This window comes from Ranitomeya variabilis, chromosome 4, assembly GCF_051348905.1.
Source record: "Ranitomeya variabilis isolate aRanVar5 chromosome 4, aRanVar5.hap1, whole genome shotgun sequence".
Taxonomy (NCBI): Eukaryota; Metazoa; Chordata; class Amphibia; order Anura; family Dendrobatidae; genus Ranitomeya; species Ranitomeya variabilis.
In genome coordinates, this window is record NC_135235.1 from 14,632,463 (window position 1) to 14,656,637 (window position 24,175).

General features: G+C 47.5%; 2 protein-coding genes across 3 annotated transcripts in view; one reads left to right on the forward strand and one right to left on the reverse strand.

Annotated features, from left to right (window-relative positions):
• Window positions 1-5,212, forward strand: part of GPAM (glycerol-3-phosphate acyltransferase, mitochondrial) — a 46,407-nt gene extending 41,195 nt beyond the window's left edge. For both annotated transcript variants that reach the window (XM_077258035.1, XM_077258036.1), the window contains exons 20-21: window positions 1,592-1,650; window positions 4,947-5,212. In XM_077258035.1, the coding sequence (XP_077114150.1) occupies window positions 1,592-1,650; window positions 4,947-5,063 (176 nt within the window). In that variant the 3' untranslated portion in view covers window positions 5,064-5,212. The remainder of the gene's footprint in view (window positions 1-1,591; window positions 1,651-4,946) is intronic.
• ACSL5 (acyl-CoA synthetase long chain family member 5) overlaps window positions 1-24,175 on the reverse strand; it is a 369,346-nt gene that overhangs the window by 320,293 nt on the left and 24,878 nt on the right. The window lies entirely within an intron of this gene.

Genomic DNA, 24,175 nt, shown 5'->3' on the forward strand with positions numbered 1-24,175 from the left:
GGAATAGACAACAGATGGGAATTATTGGCAATTATCAAGACCCCCTCAATAAAGTAGAGGTTCTGCAGGTGGGGACCACAGACCACATCTCAGTACCAATGCTTTCTGGCTGATGTTTTGTTCACTTTTCAATGTTGGTTGTGCTTTCACACTCTTGGTAGCATGAGACGGACTCTACGACCCACATAAGCAGCTCATCCAGGATGGCACATCAATGTGAGCTGTGGCAAGAAGGTTTGCTGTGTCTGTCAGCGTAGTGTCCAGAGGCTGGGGCGCTACAAGGAGACAGGCCAGTACACCAGGAGATGTAGAGGGGGCCGTAGGAGGGCAACAACCCAGCAGCAGGACCTCTAACTCCACCTTTGTGCAAGGAGGAACAGGAGGAGCACTGCCAGAGCCCTGCAAAATGACCTCCAGCAGGCCACAAATGTGCATGTGTCTGCACAATCAGTTAGAAACCGACTCCATGAGGATGGTCTGAGTGCCCGACGTCCACAGATGGGGGGGGATGTGCACACAGCCCAACACCGTGCAGGACGCTTGGTATTTCCCATAGAACACCAGGATTGGCAAATTTGACACTGGCACCCTGTGCTCTTCACAGATGAAAGCAGATTCACACTGAGCACATGTGACAGACGTGACCGAGTCTGGAGACGCCGTGGAGAGTGATCTGCTGCCTGCAACATCCTTCAGCATGGCTGGTTTGGCAGTGGGTCAGTAATGGTGTGGGGTGGCATTTCTTTGGAGGGCCGCACAGCCCTCCATGTGCTCGCTAGAGGTAGCCTGACTGCCATTAGGTACAGAGATGAGATCCTCAGACCCCTTGTGAGACCATATGCTGGTGCGGTTGGCCCTGGGTTCCTCCTAATGGAGGACAATGCCAGATCTCGTGGCTGGAGTGTGTCAGCAGTTCCTGCAAGATGAAGGTATTGAAGCTATGGACTGGCCGCCCGTTCCCCAGACCTGAATCCGATTGAGCACATCTGGGACATCATGTCTCCCACCATCCACCAACGTCACGTTGCACCACAGATGGTCCAGGAGTTGGCGGATGCTTTATTCCAGGTCTGGGAGGAGATCCCTCAGGAGACCATCCACCGCCTCATCAGGAGCATGCCCAGGCATTGTAGGGAGGTCATACAGGCACGTGGAGACCACGCACACTACTGAGCATCATTTCCTTGTCTTGAGGCATTTCCACTGAAGTTGGATCAACCTGTGCCTTCATTTTCCACTTTTTTTTGCGCATCATTCCAAATCCAGACCTCCGTGGGATATTAGTTGTGATTTAAATTGATCATTTTTAGGTTTTGTTGTTCTCAACACATTCCACTATGTAATGAATAAAGATTTACAACAGGAATATTTCATTCAGTGATATCTAGGATGTGGATTTTAGTGTTCCCTTTATTTTTTGAGCCGTGTATATATACATTGTATTGTATATAATTTTTTGTTTTAGAATCTTGTTCAGGCAGTTTCCTTTTCCTCCATGTTGCGCCCTGTTCACACCTGTGTGGCGACTTCCGCTTTCCCGGTAATTTCTGATACATTGTCATTGCTCATTGTCTTTTTTATTCCCTTTCAGCTGAAAGCGCCACTTTGTGCCTCGCGAGAAACGCGGCGAAGACCTTTGTGGATCTTGGGGTGAGGATTTCCACTTTCCTCCTAAATGTCAATTGTCTCATCTAAACCTATTTATTATCGTCAGAAACGTCTGACCTGACAGGTGATAAGACCCCCGCAGCGATCGCCCCGAGCCGAAAGGGAAATATTATCTGGGGAATTGCAATGTGCAAAAAATTCACAGGAAAAGCACTTTTTGTGTTTTTTATTTTTTTGTTTTTTTGATTTTTGCTATTGTTTCCTTTTTTCTGTTCTTTCTTTTTGGCTTTTCTCTTTGTCTCGTCTTATCCTCCCGTCGCTCTGCACTGAGGATCCTCCATCCGCCGCTCGGCCACAATTTTTGCCGCCGCTGGACTGATCTCTTTGAACAGCGCAGCCCCCAGGATTGATGCACTCAGGATTTTTTTTTTCCTCTTTGTTTTTATCTACTGGTAAAATGGAAAAAATCCCCCTGTACTATAAAACGTGCTGTGCTGATATGTGGGGGTCCGGGGGTCATCGGGAGCAGGAATAGACCACAACATTAGGGCGACGTATCCACGGCCCAGGTGGGGAGACTAGAGCTGCCTCCTACCAGACCCCGCACCGGGACCCGCTATTCACTGACCGCCTGGATTATACGGGTTTTACTTTCATCTGAGGTTTCTGATTCCTCAATGTTTTTACACTGAAGATTTCACTTTATGGCGGCCGCAGTGGATGTGAGCGCTCGCATGCAGCAGGGGGCTTCTGTCCTGAAGGCTCATGGGGATGCGGAGCGCTGCTGCAGAGGTGCATGATGGGAGGTTATTGGTCAGGGTCGTGGCGAGGCGGATGCACACCATGTCTTCGCCGTCGCTGCTTTGCTTTTCTTTTGCAGCATAAAGGAATTTTGTTTCCAAAAATATTTGTGTGTAAATGCCATACAGTGTGTAAATAATATATATTACTGCTATACAGCGTGTAAATGATGAAAAATACTGCCCTACATTGTATAAATATATAACACTGCCATATACACTATGTTCCAAATTATTATGCAAATGACATTTTTCTGGGATTTTCCTAAATGGTCGGTGCATAATGAATAAAAACTCAAATGCACTGTTCCAAATTATTAGGCACAGTAGAATTTCTAGACATTTGATATGTTTTAAAGAACTGAAAATGCTCATTTGTGGAATTTGCAGCATTAGGAGGCCACATTCACTGAACAAAAAAGCTATTTATCTCCAGAACCTCCTATCAGGCCAAGTTACATGTAACAGAGGAGCCTTCTTTGATTTCACCTTCACAATTCTTGCATCCATTGAACTTGTGAGTTTTTGGAGAGTTTCTGCTTGTATTTCTTCCCTCCCAGAGCTGCTGTTTTGATGTGAACTGCCTCCCACCCTCATAGACCTTGTGCTTGATGATCCTCTAAAGGTTCTCTATAGGGTTGAGGTCAGGGGAAGATGGTGGCCACACCATGAGTTTATCTCCTTTTATGCCCATAGCAGCCAATGAGTCAGAGGTTTTCTTTGCAGCATGAGATGGGGCATTGTCAGCATGAAGATGATTTTGTTCCTGAAGGCACGTTTCTGCTTATTATACCATGGAGGAAAGTTGTTAGTCAGAAACTCTATATACTTTGCAGAGGTCATTTTCACACCTTCAGGAACCTTAAAGGGCCCTACCAGGTGGTTCCCATGATTCCGGCCCAAAACATGACTCCTCCACCTCCTTGCTGACGTTGCAGCCTTGTTGGGACATGGTGGCCATCCACCAACCATCCACTACTCCATCCATCTGGACCGTCCAGGGTTACTCGACACTCATCAGTAAATAAGACTGTTTGAAAATTAGTCTTCATGTATGTCTGGGCCCAATACAACCATTTCTGTTTGTGAACACTGTTTAGGGGTGGTCGAATAGTAGGTTTATGCACCACAGCAAGCCTTTGAAGGATCCTACACCTTGAGGTTCGAGGGACTCCAGAGGCACCAGCAGCTTCAAATATCTGTTTGCTGCTTTGTAATGGCTTTTTAGCAGCTGCTCTCTTAATCCAATGAATTTGTCTGGCAGAAACCTTCCTCATTATGCCTTTATTTGCATGAACTCTGTCTGTGCTCTGTTTCAGTCACAAATCTCATCAGAGTATGATGATCACTCTTAAGTTTTCGTGAAATATCTAATTTTTTTCATACGTTGTCCAAGGCATTGCACTATTTAACGCTTTTCAGCAGCAGAGAGGTCCTTTTTCTTTCCCATATTGCTTGAAACCTGTGGCCTGCTTAATAATGTGGAACATCATTTTTGAGTAGTTTTCCTTTAATTAGAATCACCTGGAAAACTAATTATCACATGTGTTTAAGATTGATTTCAGTGATCCATTGAGCCCCGAGACACAATACCATCCACGAGTTTATTTGAAAAACAAAACAATTAAATCTTTGACACTTAAATCCAATTTGCATAATAATTTGGATCACAGTGTAGTGTGTAAATAATATGTATAATGCTAGCATACAGCGTGTAAATGATAAAAAAAAAATGCTGCCCTACAGATTGTAAATAGGATAATCATATGGCAATACATTGTGTAAATAGGATAAAAAAAATACTGTCATAGTGTGTCAATGCAATAAACCTGCTGTTATACAGTGTAAATAGAACACCTACTGCCATACATTGTAAATGCCATACAGTGTGTAAATATATATTATACTGCCATATAGCGTGTAAATGATAAAAAAATACTACCTTAGTGTTTAAATATGTAATACTGCCATACAGTGTTAATAAGGTAAAACTACTGCCATACAGTGTGTAAATAGTATTTCTTATTGCCATACAGTGTCTAAATAAGATATACAATACTGCCAGACTGTGTGTAAATGATAAAAAAACATACTGCCATAGTGTGTTAATACCATAAACCTACTGTTATACAGTGTAAATAGAACACCTACTGCCATAGTGTGTAAATAGGGTAAAAAATACTGCCCTACAGTTTGTAAATAGGATAAAAAAATATTGCGATAGTGTGTAAAAAAAATATATACAGTATATTACCGGCATATAGGATGAATAATAAGGTCAGTGTGTTTGTACGATAAACCTACTGCCATAGTGTCTAAATGGAATAAAGAATACCTTCTCACAGTGTGTAAATAAAAATTCCGTAAAGTATTCATCAAACGTTGCCAAAATTAAACTGCCCTTTAGTGTCCCGTTAATACCGCCGTGCGGTGCCAGCACTGTACTGCACATAGTCCTTAAGACCAGCCCTGGTGGTCCGTGCCCCCCACACCTCTGACCGCTCGGCTTATTTTGCGTTTCTGTTCTTTCTTTTTCAGGTTTTCCAAGTTCACAAAGAGAATCGTCACAACGTCTTGGAGTTGAGCAGCACGTTCTTACCTCAGAGCGCCCGCCACAGACTGCTGGACTTTATTGTTGCTTTTATGGTGTTGTAGACGCGGGCCGGTGGCGACATATGGCGGTACGTCTCGCTCCGGTTACATTACACAGACAAGTGCCTGCACCACGGAATCCCGGATCTTCCAGCCCCATAACGCTGTGACCGCTCGCGCCCATTTTATAATTCCGACTAGCAATGTAAATAGTGACTGTTTGTGGTCGGCGGCCCCCGCGGGGGTCTTCCACTGTCAGGATTATGTCCTCTCTAGTTTTACCATTACTCTAATCGCTGGGGTATCTGCCCCTCCAGTCTCCGCTGCAGACCCCCAAATCCCAGCAATCCTGTGAATGTGAGGTTAGAGAAGCAAAATATCAATTTGTTTCATCGTTTGCAATTTTTTTTTTTTTTTTTTATACAATAGAGTTTATTTAAATTGTTAGTTTTCTGTTCTCGGCTCCTGTTCCTGCAGTTGCTCAGGCATCTTTCACTACACATTTCTGCACTATAGTGCGGCCCCCTGCGGCTTGTGCCACATGACGCACACCGGCCGCTCTCTAGGGCTGCAAAGGTTTTTTTTTTGGGGGGGGGAATTTTTAAAAAAATTTAATTTCACAATTTGAATATAATTTTTCTCTTTATTTTAGGCATTAATAGAAATTGCATGCAAAAAAATGTAAATCCAAGTCTGCAAAAAGTTCTATTATTACCTATTTCTGGGGTAAATGAATGTGAAACGACCTGAGGTTCTGGCCTTGTGGCTTTTCAGGTCTCCGTTTTGCCTTTTGAACGATTCTGTCTGATAATGATCCGCATTTGTCTTTGGCGTTTGTTACATAGTGTCTCCGCTCCTGACACTTACAGCTGAGTGCCGCTGTGCGAGGCCATTGTGTGCGGCGAGCGTCGCTCTCCAACCGCGGACTGTTCCGGCTTGTTTGTAGTTGATTCGGTTTTTCATGGCGTCTGTGGAGCATTTCAGATCACTCTTAAAGCACAAATGACTGGAGGAAGGAGCATCATTCCAGTGTTAGCCGCGGATGTACAGGGTCTACCGCCGCATCCTTTACCAATCGTTTTGCTTGTTCTTAGGTTTGACATGTTGCACATGAGTCCTACTTATATTTGGCTATGAATACATTGTTATGGACAGGTATAAACTGCAGAGGCAGACAGGGTCCTTGGGCAAATAAAGGGTCACAGACTTCTCGCTAAAGTTAACGGTATAAATCTGCATGTAGTGTGATCTCCATAGTAGTAAATATATAAATGTGTATGTAGTGAGCTCCCCCTGGTGGTGGCTGTATAAATCTATATGCGGTGAGCTCCTCCTAGTGGTGGCTGTATAAATCTGTATGCAGTGAGCTCCTCCTAGTGGTGGCTGTATAAATCTGTATGCGGTGAGCTCCTTCTCGTGGTGGTTGTATAAATCTGTATGTTGTGAGCTCCCCCTAGTGGTGGCTGTATAAATCTATGTACGGTGAGCTCCTCCTAGTGGTGGCTGTATAAATCTATGTACGGTGAGCTCCTCCTAGTGGTGGCTGTATAAATCTATATGCAGTGAGCTCCTCCTAGTGGTGGCTGTATAAATCTATATGCAGTGAGCTCCCCCTAATGGAGGCTGTATAAATCTGTATGTAGTGAGCTCCCTGTAGTGGTGGCTGTATAAATCTGTAAGCAGTGAGCTCCCCCTAGTGGTGGCTGTATAAATCCGTATGCAGTGAGCTCCCCCTAGTGGTGGCTGTATAAATCCGTATACAGTGAGCTCCCCCTAGTGGTGACTGTATAAATTTGTATGTAGTCAGCTCCACCTAGTGCTAGCAGTAAATCTGTATGCAAAGAGCTCCCCAAGTGGTGACTGTATAAATATGCATGTGTTGAGCTCCATGTAGTGGTGACTGTATAAATCTGTATGTAGTGAGCTCCCCCTAGTGGTGACTGTATAAATCTGTATGTAGTGAGCTCCCCCTAGTGGTGGCTGTATAAATATGCATGTGTTGAGCTCCCCCTTGTGGTGACTGTATATATCTGTATGTAGTGAGCTCCCCCTGGTGGTGGCTGTATAAATCTATATGCGGTGAGCTCCTCCTAGTGGTGGCTGTATAAATCTGTATGCAGTGAACTCCCCTAGTGGTGTCTGTATAAATCTGTATGCGGTGAGCTCCTCCTAGTGGTGGCTGTATAAATCTGTATGCGGTGAGCTCCTCCTAGTGGTGGCTGTATAAATCTGTATGCAGTGAGCTCCTTCTCGTGGTGGTTGTATAAATCTGTATGTTGTGAGCTCCCCCTAGTGGTGGCTGTATAAATCTATGTACGGTGAGCTCCTCCTAGTGGTGGCTGTATAAATCTATGTACGGTGAGCTCCTCCTAGTGGTGGCTGTATAAATCTATATGCAGTGAGCTCCTCCTAGTGGTGGCTGTATAAATCTATATGCAGTGAGCTCCCCCTAATGGAGGCTGTATAAATCTGTATGTAGTGAGCTCCCTGTAGTGGTGGCTGTATAAATCTGTAAGCAGTGAGCTCCCCCTAGTGGTGGCTGTATAAATCCGTATGCAGTGAGCTCCCCCTAGTGGTGGCTGTATAAATCCGTATACAGTGAGCTCCCCCTAGTGGTGACTGTATAAATTTGTATGTAGTCAGCTCCACCTAGTGCTAGCAGTAAATCTGTATGCAAAGAGCTCCCCAAGTGGTGACTGTATAAATATGCATGTGTTGAGCTCCATGTAGTGGTGACTGTATAAATCTGTATGTAGTGAGCTCCCCCTAGTGGTGACTGTATAAATCTGTATGTAGTGAGCTCCCCCTAGTGGTGGCTGTATAAATATGCATGTGTTGAGCTCCCCCTTGTGGTGACTGTATATATCTGTATGTAGTGAGCTCCCCCTAGTGGTAGCTGTATAAATATGCATGTGGTGAGCTCCCCCTTGTGGTGACTGTATATATCTGTATGTAGTGAGCTCCCCCTAGTGGTGGCTGTATAAATATGCATGTGGTGAGCTCCCCCTAGTGGTGACTGTATATATCTGTATGTAGTGAGCTCCCCCTAGTGGTGGCTGTATAAATATGCATGTGTTGAGCTCCCTCTAGTGGTGACTAAAAGCATTGGGGAATTGTAAGCAATAATGCAGTTTCCAGAAAGAGGGCTGAGATCCCCCCCTAATTCTCATGGTATTCAGACTGTACTCGATTGCCGAAATAGTCAAATCTGCCCCTGCTGTGCAGTATGTGAAGCCGTAATGATGACGGTGGTGTTTGTATAAAAGGTTAGACATCTCATTAATTTACGTAGGTTCTGCTGGTATTGACTACTGTCTTATGTAGGGGAAATGTGAGGGCCGCACAGGAGAATGTCCGTATAGGAATCCTTTGGCCGCTGACGGGTCCTCGCACCACTGCAGGATTTTATTTTTCTCATTTTAGGTTTTATCCGTTGCGTTGTCATTAGAATAAATGACTGAAATTCTACCATAGTTATTGTAAGAGCGGGATCCTTAGGATGACACTGACACCAGGATCCCTGACGTAGACTGATACCCAGGCTCGGACTGGCCCATAGGGTAACAGGGCAATCCCCCGGTGGGCCCCTGTGCAGATCTGGGCCCCAACCCCACTGTATGGGCATTATTTGGCATAATTCACATGATTCACTCTGTCCCTAAAAAAGCAGCATCTCATCATTCATTAACCAAACTACCCAGCTTATTATCATACAGAGATATAGGTAAATGTGGGAACAAGGGTAGTGTAATATTTGTATGCAGGTGAAAAGTGGCCCCCACAGTCAATGTTCCTTGTGGGCCCTTAGCACCCCAGTCCGACACTGTTTATACCTCCTGAAAATTAAATGCCTCCTTGGAAAACGCTAGTAAAACACAAAAACATTCCAGAAGTGAAGAATTTTGGGGTGTAATTGCCTAATCCATTTCTTTATTAGGGTTTATTTCAATGGGAATTGTAAAAAACGCAAACCGGAGACTTGGGAGACTCTGGTCTGACTCGGTAGTGCCCCAGTGCCGTGTGGCCAGTTGGGGTACTGCAGTGTATTGACCAGGCACTCGATCAGTATTTGCACCCACCTGACATTGCAGAACGATTCATAGACGACCATGACCCCGAATCTCCTGCTCAAGACTCTGATTAACACTCTGTTGACTCTTCATTGATACATTTGTATGTTGCTATGGAAACCTTTGAGACCACGGTGATAACCGATCTCTCAGGCTGTAGATGCCAAATGCTGAGAATCTGTAACTGAGCAGTGTCACAATGTATCTGCAGAGCGTTCATCATGGAACCTTTAGAGCTGACATTTATCCCAAGATCCATTATGTCTTATACTCTAATCACAACCAAAGCTGCATTCAAATGTTGTGCCCTGTAGCATTTCATTATGGAAGATGCATTTGCACCACAGATTTCATCTCTCACGATGGTCGGTGGCCCAACATGTTCTGTACGGACACTGATGCAGCAGGGAGCACCAAGGACGAGGTCCCTGGCAGAATGGGGATTGCAGCTCTGGATGTGACTGGAGCAAAAGACATGATGGATTACAAGTAAGCAGGCCGGCGTCAGTGGCAGGAGCACAGATACAGGAGGGTCGCCTGCCCGGAGTTACATGGTGCTCCACGGGCTGTTGTGCATGCTGATAGATGGGGGCGGTGGGCCAATAATGCGGGGTCCGTGTCGGTGCCATCACCCCCCTCTATCCTGGAATATCCCGATCCTCCATCTACTCTGACTGCGGACCCCTGCTTCTCTTGTTGCCCCCATGTGTTTTTTTTTTTTTTTTAAACCTTTTTCCTAAGAAGATTTCTCTTTTTTCAATCTACATAAAATGTCTTCGCTGTGCGATCTATGCTCTCTAGTTCTCCACTCCCAGCTAAAGCTGCTTCTGGATGCCCCCGGAGTGTGAGCCGTGTGCCCTGGCCGATGAGCGCTGCTCTGGAGTCCTCGGCTGCGCTAAGGTTGTGTGCACATGGAGGGTTTCAGGAGGTTTTTGTGTCTGCTGAAGAAAAAATGAAAAAAAAAACATCAGACTTTTTTATAAAAAGTTTTTTCTTATAAAACGCTTTCCTGGTCAAACTCCCGACGCTTCTTCCACTTCAGCTTTTGAAAAATGTCTGATGGGGGAAAAAAAAGTGCAGTCACTGCGAGGAAGCGGCCAATCCGAAGGCTGCAGAAAAAACGTCAGGAAAACGCCGCACGGACGGAACGTTTGCTGAATCGGTTTCCCCACTCGGAAACTTCTCATTGTTGACCACCTAAAGACACCTGTGTGCACACAGCCTTACCGCGCCCCAGCAAGATGCAGTACGTGGAAGTGCAGCTTTGGTTGTGACTGGAGTATACAACATGATGTTAATCAAAAAGCAGAAGAAGGGACTGAAAGCAAAGTACATTGTTGTCTTGTCTGCGGACCCCGATATCAGTCATTTGTGTTAGGACCCCGTTGTTTGTACATGATTGTGTGTTAACCAGTTAATCGCTGTGCACAATGTAATCAATGCTGCTAATTACCTTCAGGTAACTAAGGTGCTTGTGAGTCAGGAGCGGCCGACCCAGCAATACCAAAACCCCAGTAATGAATATAGACCGGGTCCTGGCACTGTAGGGGGATTGTGACCAGCATGGGGGTGGGCTCCACCTGAGCGAGGGTCTCTGGACCACCCCATGGAAGAATAGAACTGTGCAAGCCAGCTGTAATACTGCTAATACCCTGCGCACCCCCTAATCATACTTCTGCCATAATGTGACAGGGATGCAAGAAATGAATTTAAGGGGGTCTCCAGGCTCTGGTGCAACGTAGCGACACTTGTATTGTTTCTCTGTATCCAGCGCTGATTATGCACAGGAAGGGGGATATCTGAGTCCAGTGGCCTTCGGCACAGGACTATTCTGTAAAAAGGCCTTAGAGAGGTGCTGTCAGTCATTCTGCAGCCCCTCCTACATAGAGGGTTGCTGTCAGTCATTCTGCAGCCCCTCCCACATAGAGGGGAGCTGTCAATCATTTTGCAGCCCCTTCCTCATAGAGGGGAACTGTCATTCTGCTGCCCCTCTTACATAGAGGGGAGCTGTCAATCCTCCTTGACTTTGACCTTGGCTGGTGGTTACAGTAACTGATGACATGTTAATAATGGTATTAACCCTTCACTGTTGGGCTTCTAGCGATACTTGAATTTCCGAGCACCTTATTCTAAGATATGCAAGCCCCGTCCTGATATGTGTCCGGCCCCGTATCGGCCTCTGGTTGACGTCTACATTCATTGTTAACAGTAAAAAATGTCAGATCCTGTGTATAAAAGTTTTTAGAATAAATCTAAGCAGAATGTGGTTATTTCTCTTGTGTGTCGGGGGATAAAAAGTTCTTAATGTTCCACTGTAACAATCCACATCTGCATGGAGAGCGATGATTCCAGCTCCGCACAGTGAATGCAGTCACACGGTGAAAGGTTTCCTAACCTTAAAGCCTCTAATAGCCCGGATGTGGAAGTAGCCGGCCAGATTCAATTATATGGAAAGGCTGTCGATAAAGCTTTTAATCTTCCAGAGCCGCAGTAATGGATTCACATCAGTCTGAATTTACATAGAAACCAGGAATTACTGCAAAACAAGTTTTTATTCTGTCACTTTACCTATTTTTAAAACTTTTCTTTCTCTTCTACTTTTATAGCGCTCACTACATATAGTGTGTATCTAACTAATGCCTGTAATGGGGTCCGCCCCGGAGATGATGCATCCTCCACAGCCGAGCACCACGTGCATTCCCTGCAGCCGAGCGCCGCGTGCATCCTCCACAGCCAAGCGCCGCGTGAATTCCCTGCAGCCGAGCGCATCCTCCACAGCCGTGTGCATCCTCCACAGCCGAGCGCATCCTCCACAGCCGAACGCATCCTCCACAGCCGAACGCATCCCCCACAGTCAAGCGCCGTGTGCATCCCCCACAGCCGAGAGTCGCGTGCATCCTCCACAGCCGAGCGCCGCGTGCATTCCCTGCAGCCGCGTGCATTCCCTGCAGCCGCGTGCATCCTCCACAGCCGCGTGCATCCTCCACAGCCGAGCGCATCCTCCACAGCCGAGCGCATCCTCCACAGCCGAGCGCATCCTCCACAGCCGAGCGCATCCTCCACAGCCGAGCGCATCCTCCACAGCCGAACGCATCCCCCACAGCCAAGCGCCGCGTGCATCCCCCACTGACGTCACATGCCACGTTCACACGTTCAGTATTTGGTCAGTATTTTACATCCGTATTTGTAGCCAAAACCAGGAGTGGAACAATCAGAGGAAAAGTGTAATAGAAACATATGCACCACTTCTGGATTTCTCTTCCACTCCTGGTTTTGTTTAACGAATACTGATGTAAAATACCGAGCAAATACTGCTAGTGTGAACGTGGCCTTATCTGCGGTCACTGGTCCTGATGTTGGACTTGCAACCAAAACTTAAAGGGATTTATAGAATCTATGATATATTCTAATATAAAATGTGTTCCAGTTCCCATTGTTGTTTCCACTCCGTCAGTAAACCTGTAGGTATCCAGTCCTGCTCTCAGCTGAGAAGTAGATACAATCTTCCTGGTGTGGACAATGCTCTGAACTAAACATCCGGGACTTCAAACTGATACATTGTAGCGAAGTATCAGAGTGATTGGCGCAGCTGCAGTTGTGTTTTGCTTGCAGAGCATTGTCTGCACTGGATATGTTTTTTTTTTAAGTTTAATTTTTTTTTAGGTTTTAACAACATTGATACAAAAACAGAACATTCTAATTGCGTTCAATAATAATAATAAAAGTTGACGCTGTTTAATATTAAAATATCATTAAACATTAGAAAGTGAGAATAATCGGCTTGATGAGGTATTAATATAAGCTTTTATATGAACCAAATAAGTATCTGTATGCTAGAGGAATGTACAGAAGAAAGGAGGGCGGAAAGAGAAAGAATGGGAAGGAAGAGGAGGTGAGGGAGGGTCCACTGGATACATTGTATCCACGGAGAGGGCACCAGCAATGTGCAGGGTTTGAGCCTCTGATAGAAAGGGTTCAGTGACAGGAAGCAAAGAGATTAAAAATATATTAGAGAGGTGCAGAATTTTTAAAGGGGTGCACTCATCATCTTTCTTTTTAGAGCGCTCATAAAGATTGACGGTTCGGACCAGTGACATCAGAGTGCCGCCGTTCCGAACTGTTCGCTGTCCTATGTGAGGCCTCATTCCCACCTGCGTATAAAATCGGCTAGTGCAATGTGAGAAAAAAAAAATCACATTGTATTTGTAACAATGTTTTTCAATGAGTCCCTGCTCATCTTCATGATTTTCCTCAGCTGGAATCGGACTGAGGAAAAATATCACAGCATGCATCGGACAAGATTCGACAATGCAAGTCAATGGGTGCGAGAAAAAAATTGCAGGGCACTCTGACCATATGTGTGTGGTGTCCGATTTTTATGCACCCGACATTTCATCAGCCGAGTACAGTAAATTCATTGTGTGACCCGTCAGAATAGAATGGAGATATAGATATATAGATATATTAGGAAGATGTCAATCACATTTATAATTAGTGCAGTGCGTGTGTAGTTTAATGTTCATGTATTTAACTAATAATTAAATAACTTAAAGAAAAAATGACATGGGGTCCCCCAAACTTTTAATAACCAGCTGAGCGAAAGTGGCTAGCTGGTGGCAGATGTTTATAGCCTGGGAAAGGGGGTAATGCCCATGGAGCTTCCCAGGCTATTAATATCAGCTCCCAGCTGTATACTTAGTATTTACTGGTTATTAAAATGGGAGAGCACCCCTCAAAAAATGGGGTAATAGGGTAGGGGTTGACGTCAGCTTTGTATTGTCAGCTGGCATGAAGCCCAGGGGTTAATAGTGTAGAGGCATCAATAAGATTCCTCCATTACTAACCCCATAGTCATATTGTAAAAAAAAAAAAAAAACATCCAGAATAAAGTTCTTTATTTGAAATAAAGGCGCAGACTCTTTTAATATGAAATAAACACTCCCCTCCCCTCTTTTACCCATTTGTTTTATAATATTAAAAATTAAAAAGCGTAATGTTACTCGCCTTTCCAATGAGATAATCCATCATGCCCATAACCCACTCGCCACCGCACCAGGGCCAGTGGGAAGAACTAGGCTAAGTGCCAGAATTGGTGCATCCTATTGATGTGCCATTTGTGGGGCTACTGAGAGCTGATAGTTTTAGTCTGTGAGGGGGCCAATATCCATGGCCCCTTCCTAGGCTATTAATATCAGCCCACAGGTGTCTGCATAGCCATAGGTGTACAAGCAGAGCGCTCCCCATTTACAGCTCGTGGGCCGGTCAGCGATCTGCAGACTCTACGGGCAGGAAACTCGTCTAGGTTCTGGTTCTTTATGTGCTTTGTGTTGACGAAGACGCAGTTGAGTGAAAGGCGCCAAATTCATGATAAGGTTGTCCTCTTATTAATGCGCTTGGTGCCGCTCGCAGCGACGTGTCTGCCAGTCAGTGAGTGGAGAACATTTCTGGCGGAGTTTACATCACTCTTGTCGCATACATTATAATTAATTTGTCACTGCTGCATCAGCCGCCGAGCCGGCCAGGACTGGAGTAAGAACACTGAAAAAAAAAATTGCTCAACTGTCAGATGTGCAAAAATGTTGTGACTTTTCAAACACTTTTTTGCCTAGAAAATTAAGGCCCCGAATGAGGGCAGGACAATGAGGGAGCTTAACTTTTCTGGTACAAAGCTCCAAATCCCCTGCGTACAGCTACTATGAGCGCCAGGTTCTGTGAGCCTTCCTCCTGCCGTGGATCTGTCCCTGAGCTTTGTCAGTGCCGCTAACTTGTGCCCTTGTCGTGGAGCCCAATAATCACAGCATTATGAGGGGCCTGGGACTCCCATAAATCTGCCGTCATGGGGGGCACAGAGCCAGCCTCCCCTTCAGGTGACATACACTGAGGCGTCGCGGTCCCTGGCCCTGATTCACATATGTATTCAGGACGCGATGCTGCACATGAGCCCCCCGTCCCCGCGTCCTGACAGTGACAAACCTCTCGCCCCACTCGCCAGGATTCTCACGTCGCTGCAGGAAAGGAAATGATGGAAGTGACCTTTTCAGTGAAGGATAAAAATGTCCTCAACGGTAATCAAGAACCGGCGCGATCACAATAGCGCCATCGTCCGGCGGCCTCATTACTGCAATCACACGAGGTCCTAATGGCGACTCTGCAGCATCTTACTCCTGTCCGTAGCCCCAAAATAATGTCACGCTTACACTATGTTCCAAATTATTATGCAAATGACATTTTTCTCGGATTTTCCTAAATGGTCGGTGCAAATGACAGTCAGTCTAATAAGTCATCACCCGTTAGATTATACATCGAATTTTATTGAAGAAACCTCCCAATGATAACAGTATAATCTCCACAATGAATAAAAACTCAAAATGCACTGCTCCAAATTATTAGGCACAGTAGAATTTCTAAACATTTGATATAAAGAACTGGAAATGCTCATTTGTGAAATTTGCAGCATTAGGAGGTCACATTCACTGAACAAAAAAGCTATTTAACGCCAAAACCTCCCAACAGGCCAAGTTACATGTTAACATAGGACCCTTCTTTGATGTCACCTTCAGAATTCTTGCATCCATTGATCTTGTGAGTTTTTTGGAGTTTCTGCTTGTATTTCTTTGCATGAAGTCAGAATAGCCTCCCAGAGCTGCTGTTTGGATGTGAACTGCCTCCCACCCTCATAGATCTTTTGTTTGATGATCCTCCAAAGGTTCTTTATAGGGTTGAGGTCAGGGAAGATGATGGCCACACCATGAGTTTATCTCCTTTTATGCCTATAGCAGCCAATTACTCAGAGGTATTCATTGTCATGCATGAAGATGATTTTGTTCCTGAAGGCACGTTTCTGCTTTTTAGACCATGGAAGAAAGTTGTCAGTCAGAAACTCTATTTACTTTGCTGAGGTCATTTTCACACCTTCAGGAACCTTAAAGGGCCCTACCAGCTGGTTCCCCATGATTCCAGCCCAAAACATGACTCCTCCACCTCCTTGCTGTTGTTGCAGCCTTGTTGGGACATGGTGGCCATCCACCAACCATCCACTACTCCATCCATCTGGACCATCCAGGGTTGCTCGACACTCATCAGTAAACAAGACTGTTTGGAAATCAGTCTTCATGTATGTCTGAGCCCACTGCAACCGTTTCTGCTTGTGAACACTGTTTAGGGGTGGCCGAATAGTAGGTTTATGAACCACAGCAAGCCTTTGAAGGATCCTACACCTTGAGGTTCGAGGGACTCCAGAGGCACCAGCAGCTTCAAATAACTGTTTGCTGCTTTGTAATTGTATTTTGGCAGCTGCTCTCTTAATCCAATGAATTTGTCTGCCAGAAAACTTCCTCATTATGCTTTTATTTGCATGAACTCTGTCTGTGCTCTGTTTCAGTCACAAATCTCATCAGAGTATGATGATCACTCTTAAGTTTTCGTGAAAGATCTAATTTTTTCATACCTTGTCCAAGGCATTGCACTATTTAACGCTTTTCAGCAGCAGAGAGATCCTTTTTATTTCCCATATTGCTTGAAACCTGTGACCTGCATAATAATGTGGAACATCATTTTTGAGTAGTTTTCCTTTAATTAGAATCACCTGGAAAACTAATTATCACGTGTTTAAGATTGATTTCAGTGATTCATTGAGCCCCGAGACACAATACCATCCACGAGTTTATTTGAAAAACAAAACAATTAAATCTTTAAGACACTAAAATCCAATTTGCATAATACCGGTAATTTGGAACACAGTGTAGTATGAAATCCTCCGCACTATGAAGGTGCCCGAGATCTCTGCTTACTGACAATGACTTACTAAAGCTTCTCACAGCTGAGGCTTTGTTACAATGGTATCTTTAAGATAAACAGTCTGGACTCCAAAATGCTACATTGTGACAGATTATGGAGAACTGGAGATTTCTGCTGATGATGTGTTTCCTGGACACAATTGTAATTGTTAGAATTCTATTCAAAGACAGGAAGCAGAGGACTGAAAATGATGAGAATGTGTAACAGGCGGGACTGGGCCACTTATAGCTCTGGTACCTTCTTATCTGGTCATGGGGGCCCCTCATTCACTAGGGCCCCAGTGATCTGTCATCTCTGCACCTATATATATATATATATATATATACAGTTTTGACATTGCCACTATTAGAAGGGTCTCCGGCCCCTCTCATCATGGTTGGGGGCCTTTCCTTGCGCTCAGCCCCTCTCATAGTTGGGGTCCCTTCTTTGTGCTCAGCCCCTCTCATCATGGTTGGGGGGGCCTTCCTTGCTCTCAGCCCCTCTCAACATGGTTGGGGGCCCTTTCTTGCTCTCAGCCCCTCTCGTCATGGTTGGGGGCCCTTCCTTGCGCTCAGCCCCTCTCATCATGGTTGGGGGCCCTTTCTTGCTCTCTGGCCCTCTCGTCATGGTTGGGGGCCCTTCCTTGCGCTCAGCCCCTCTCGTCATGGTTGGGGGCCTTTCCTTGCGCTCAGCCCCTCTCATCATGGTTGGGGCCCCTTCTTTGCCTTCAGCCCCTCTCATCATGGTTGGGGGCCCTTTCTTGTGCTCAGCCCCTCTCATCATGGCTGGGGGCCCTTCCTCAGCCCCTCTCATCATGGTTGGGGGCCCTTCCTTGCGCTCAGCCCCTCTCATCATGGTTGGGGGGCCTTCCTTGTGCTCTGCCCCTCTTATCATGGCTGGGGGGCCTTCTTTGCGCTCAGCCCCTCTCATCATGGTTGGGGGCCCTTCCTTGCGCTCAGCCCCTCTCATCATGGTTGGGGGCCCTTCCTTGTGCTCTGCCCCTCTCATCATGACTGGGGGCCCTTCCTTGCTCTCAGCCCCTCTCATCATGGCTGGGGGCCCTTCCTTGCTCTCAGCCCCTCTCATCATGGTTGGGGCCCCTTCTTTGCCTTCAGCCCCTCTCATCATGGTTGGGGGCCCTTTCTTGTGCTCAGCCCCTCTCATCATGGCTGGGGGCCCTTCCTCAGCCCCTCTCATTATGGTTGGGGGCCCTTCCTTGCGCTCAGCCCCTCTCATCATGGTTGGGGGCCCTTCCTTGCGCTCAGCCCCTCTCATCATGGTTGGGGGCCCTTCCTTGCGCTCAGCCCCTCTCATCATGGTTGGGGGCCCTTCCTTGTGCTCTGCCCCTCTCATCATGACTGGGGGCCCTTCCTTGCTCTCAGCCCCTCTCATCATGGCTGGGGGCCCTTCCTTGCTCTCAGCCCCTCTCATCATGGCTGGGGGCCCTTCCTTGCGCTCAGCCCCTCTCATCATGGTTGGGGGCCCTTCCTTGTGCTCTGCCCCTCTCATCATGACTTGGGGCCCTTCCTTGCGCTCAGCCCCTCTCATCATGGTTGGGGGCCCTTCCTTGCGCTCAGCCCCTCTCATGGCTGGGGGCCCTTCCTTGCGCTCAGCCCCTCTCATCATGGTTGGGGGCCCTTCCTTGCGCTCTGCCCCTCTCATCATGACTTGGGGCCCTTCCTTGCGCTCAGCCCCTCTCATCATGGTTGGGGGCCCTTCCTTGCGCTCAGCCCCTCTCATGGCTGGGGGCCCTTCCTTGCGCTCAGCCCCTCTCATCATGGTTGGGGGCCCCCAACCATGACGAGAGAGGCTGAGCGCAAGGAAGGGCCCTTAACCATGATGAGAGGGGCTGAGCGCAAGGAAGGGCCCCCAGCCATGATGAGAGGGGCAGAGCGCAAGGAAGGGCCCCTCTCGTCATGGCTGGGGGCCCTTCCTTGCGCTCAGCACCTCTCGTCATGGTTGAGGGCCCTTCCTTGCGCTCAGCCCCTCTCCTCATGGTTGGGGGCCCTTCCTTGCGCTCAGCCCCTCTCGTCATGGTTGGGGGCCCTTCCTTGCGCTCAGCCCCTCTCCTCATGGTTGGGGGCCCTTACTTGCGCTCAGCCCCTCTCGTCATGGTTGGGGGCCCTTGCGCTCAGCCCCTCGTCATGGTTGGGGGCCCTTCCTTGCGCTCAGCCCCTCTCGTCATGGTTGGGGGCCCTTACTTGCGCTCAGCCCCTCTCCTCATGGTTGGGGGCCCTTCCTTGCGCTCAGCCCCTCTCGTCATGGTTGGGGGCCCTTCTTTGCGCTCAGCGCCTCTCGTCATGGTTGGGGGCCCTTCCTTGCGCTCAGCCCCTCTCATCATGGTTGGGGACCCTTCCTTGCGCTCGTTTAGTATCCAGAAGCTTCTGGTGACGTCTCCAGCTTTGAGGGTGAAGCCATTTTCTTGTGTAACCAGAGAAGCAATTACTTTGGAGGTTACGGCAGATTGAAGGAGACACAATGGTCTCCAGCGGACGCGCGCTTCCCCTTTAATGTGTAATGCATTTTCCTCGGTGGGACATGTGCTCGAAGCAAAGAGCGGCGTCTTCCTGCGCTAATCGCATCCTGTACGCTGATTAATGGATCCGAGGCAGCTGAAGATGCGCGTAATCCAATTACATCACCTCATCGGCTCCGCTTCCCATCATGCCCCCTCCTCCGCCCGCCTCCGTCCCTTGGCATCACCTGATCCACTTCTTCATAGCGATTCTCGGCTGCGGACGCGACGTTCCGTCTCTGTCTTCAATCAGACGCCTCATCTGTATGCACATCTCGCTGTGGACCCTACGGCGACGTGCTGAAGACTCCAAAAAAACGGCACGCTGTCCTCCAGCCGCTGTGAACCCACGCCATCGTGTGTAATAAAACCGCCAGCAATAAGGCGGTAAACGGCGCTGTCCCCAATCCCACACCGGCCGCCCGATGACGAATGATGCCGCAGTTTCCTGCCATTATATTGTCACTTTGCCATCTCCTCGGTGTAGGAGAAGAGTTTGACCCATTCACCAGCCGTGGCAAAATCCGCCAACTTTTTGAAAAATGGGGGAACCTTTACCAGGAATGGATGTGGCTGACATGGCCGACACAATCATCATCATTTATGCCAAAAAACAGCCCTCGAAATATTCTTAATGTGACATTGAAGTTGTGATAAACATAAATTGTTATCACTCCCATCATCCTGGGCCACAGCTGGGATCCTGGTTGATGCTTCTATCCCGGACACACAAACCAAGTTCAAAGGAAGCGTCCAGCTTATTTCTGGGGTGTGGGAGTAAACTGGAGGTAGTCAGCGAGTACATGGAGGACGTATATCCTGGTGCGGATGGTGAGAGCTGACCCCAGGACCGCAGAGCTGTGCGAGGACCACCGAGCCCGCCGCCTGCTTGTGCCGGACGTGGGCCACGTCTCTCAGCGTCGTTCTCGTGTTCATGCGCCCCTGATTCACCCGAGATCCGTGTTCCCTTCCTATTTATAGGCGTCGATGTCGTGTCCATGAACTCTGAAATGATGACAATTTTCCTGAAGAGTAAATTTCTGCACCGTGCATTAATATAATGGCGCCTGCGATCGGAGCGCGTAATCACTGACATTAAGATGAGTGGGCGGACGATGCCGAACACTGCATCAACCCAAAGTCTGAGAACATGGAGTTATGTATCGTCATTCCAATTACTATTAGACGATTGCGAGCGTTATCTCAGGACGGCAGTTATTAGTGCGTCAGATCTCCTCAAAGGAAACATTATTGAAGATTTTTCCTGTTATACCTAATAGGACTCCGGTCCCCCACTACTGCCCACCAGCCATACATCACAAAATCTCAGGTCCATGTCGTCTCCACCAGGACGTGACCTGTAATGTGCTGCACGTGCTCCTATGGATCAGAGTCTGGATGCAGAGCTCCTCCTAGAGACTTCTCCAGACTGCAGGTCCTAGCTCTGCCCACACATGTTCTGTAGGATTTAGATCAGGGCCATAGAAGCATCTTCAGAAGAATCCGATGCTTTGCTCGCAGCCTTTCTTGGAGGTTTTTCGCTGCTTAGGTCATTTTCCTGTTGGAGGAGCCATGACCTGCAATCAGACCGAGCTTTCTGACACTGGGCAGCACATTTCTCCCCAAAATGCTTCCATTGTCTTAAGATTTCATTGTACCTTGCAAGATTCAGGACCCCTCATGCCAGATGCAGCAGAGCCTCCCCAGAACATCCCGAGATCCACCATGTGTCAGATGCAGAGGAAGGATACAAAAGAGGACTTCACGGTCAGCTGAAAAACCCTTTCAAAAACCCATCCTGAAATTACTTTAAGACTCCTGTGTCAACTCATGACACAGGAGTGGCAATTTCAGTCCACAAGAGCTTCCAGTAACAGGAAATGACAAACTGTAAACTGGACAAAAATACAAAACAATAAGGACAAGAGTCCACTTAGCTGATCAGCAGACTGGTAGCAGGAACATGCAACTGAAAGACTCAGGTTACAATGATGACCGGCAAGGAAGTGACTGGAGAGCAAGGCTAAATAGGGAACTCCCAAAACTGATGGAAGCAGGTGAGCTGAGGCAGAAAAGAACACACAAGTCTCCAGTACCACCAGCCACCACTAGGGGAGCCCAAAAAGCGGATCACAACAGTACCCCCCCCTTAAGGAGGGGGCACCGAACCCTCACAAGAACCGCCAGGGCGACCTGGATGAGCCCTATGAAAGGCACGAACCAAATCCGAGGCATGAACATCAGAGGCAGTTACCCAAGAATTATCTTCCTGACCATAGCCCTTCCATTTAACCAGATACTGGAGTCTCCGCCTGGAAATACGGGAGTCCAAGATCTTCTCTATAACGTACTCCAATTCACCCTCAACCAGCACAGGAGCAGGAGGCTCAGCAGAAGGAACCACCGGCATCTCGTATCTCCGCAACAACGACTGATGGAACACATTATGGATAGCGAAAGATGCCGGGAGGTCCAAACAAAAGGAAACAGGGTTAATAATCTCCAAAATCCTATAGGGACCGATGAACCGAGGCTTAAATTTAGGAGAAGAAACCCTCATTGGGACAAAACGGGAAGACAACCACACCAAGTCCCCAACACGAAGGCGAGGACCAACCCGACGCTGGCGGTTAGCAAACCGCTGAGTCCTCTCCTGGGACAAATTCAAATTGTCCACCACTTGTTCCCAAATCCGATACAACCGATCCACCACAGCATCTACTCCAGGACAATCCGAAGACTCCGCCTGACCAGAAGAAAAACGGGGATGAAACCCTGAATTGCAAAAGAAAGGGGAAACCAAAGTGGCCGAACTAGCCCGATTATTAAGAGCAAACTCCGCCAACGGCAAAAAGGCAACCCAATCATCCTGATCCGCAGACACAAAACACCTCAAATACGTCTCCAAAGTCTGATTAGTTCGCTCCGTCTGGCCATTAGTCTGAGGATGGAAGGCAGACGAAAAAGACAAATCAATGCCCAACCTGGCACAGAATGCCCGCCAAAATCTAGAAACGAACTGGGTACCCCTATCAGAAACGATATTTTCAGGAATACCATGCAAGCGAACCACATTTTGAAAAAACAAAGGAACCAACTCAGACGAGGAAGGCAACTTCGGCAATGGCACCAAATGAACCATCTTAGAAAAACGGTCACACACCACCCAGATAACAGACATCCTCTGAGAGACAGGAAGATCAGAAATAAAGTCCATCGAGATGTGCGTCCAAGGCCTCTTCGGAATAGGCAAGGGCAACAACAACCCGCTAGCCCTAGAACAACAAGGCTTGGCCCGAGCACACACATCACAAGACTGCACAAAAACACGCACATCTCGAGACAGAGATGGCCACCAGAAGGATCTAGCCACCAAATCCCTGGTACCAAAAATTCCAGGATGACCCGCCAGTGTAGAAGAATGAACCTCCGAGATGACTCTACTGGTCCAATCATCAGGAACAAACAGTCTACCAGGTGGACAGCGATCAGGTCTATCCACCTGAAACTCTTGCAAAGCACGTCGCAGATCTGGGGAAATAGCGGATAATATCACCCCATCCTTAAGGATACCTGTAGGTTCGGAATCACCAGGGGAATCAGGCTCAAAACTCCTAGAAAGGGCATCTGCCTTCACATTCTTAGAACCTGGTAGATATGAGACCACAAAATTAAACCGAGAGAAAAACAACGACCAGCGCGCCTGTCTAGGATTCAGGCGCCTGGCAGACTCAAGATAAATCAGATTCTTGTGATCAGTCAAAACCACCACCTGATGTCTAGCACCCTCAAGCCAATGACGCCACTCCTCAAATGCCCACTTCATGGCCAAAAGCTCCCGATTACCGACATCATAATTTCTTTCGGCGGCAGAAAATTTTCGAGAAAAGAACGCACAAGGTCTCATCACTGAGCAGTCGGAACTTTTCTGCGACAAAACCGCCCCCGCTCCGATCTCGGAAGCATCGACCTCAACCTGAAAGGGGAGAGAGACATCAGGCTGGCGCAACACAGGGGCAGACGAAAAGCGGCGCTTAAGTTCCCGAAAGGCCTCCACAGCAGCAGGGGACCAATTGACAACATCAGCACTAGTGTTGAGCGATACCGTCCGATACTTGAAAGTATCGGTATCGGAAAGTATCGGCCGATACCGGCAAAATATCGGATCCAATCCGATACCGATACCCGATACCAATACAAGTCAATGGGACTCAGGTATCGGACGGTATTCCTGATGGTTCCCAGGGTCTGAAGGAGAGGAAACTCTCCTTCAGGCCCTGGGAACCATATAAATGTGTAAAATAAAGAATTAAAATAAAAAATATCGCTATACTCACCTGTCCGACGCAGCCGGGACCTCGGCGATTGTAAGCGGCAGCGTTGTTTCTTTAAAATTCGCGCTTTTACTTGCTTACGTGAATTCCCGGCTTCTGATTGGTCAGGGCGGCCATGTTGCCGGGACTCGGACCAATCACAGCAAGCCGTGACGAAATTACGTCACGGCTTGCTGTGATTGGTCCGCGTCCCGGCAATATGGCGCCGTGACCAATCACAAGCCGTGACGTCACGGGAGGCTGGACACGCGCGCTTTTCAAAATAAGCGCGTGTCCAGCCTCCCGTGACGTCACGGCTTGTGATTGGTTAATGGCGGCCATGTTGCCGGGACGCGGACCAATCACAGCAAGCCGTGACGTAATTTCGTCACGGCTTGCTGTGATTGGTCCGCGTCCCGGCAACATGGCCGCCCTGACCAATCAGAAGCCGGGAATTCACGTAAGCAAGTAAAAGCGCGAATTTTAAACAAACAACGCTGC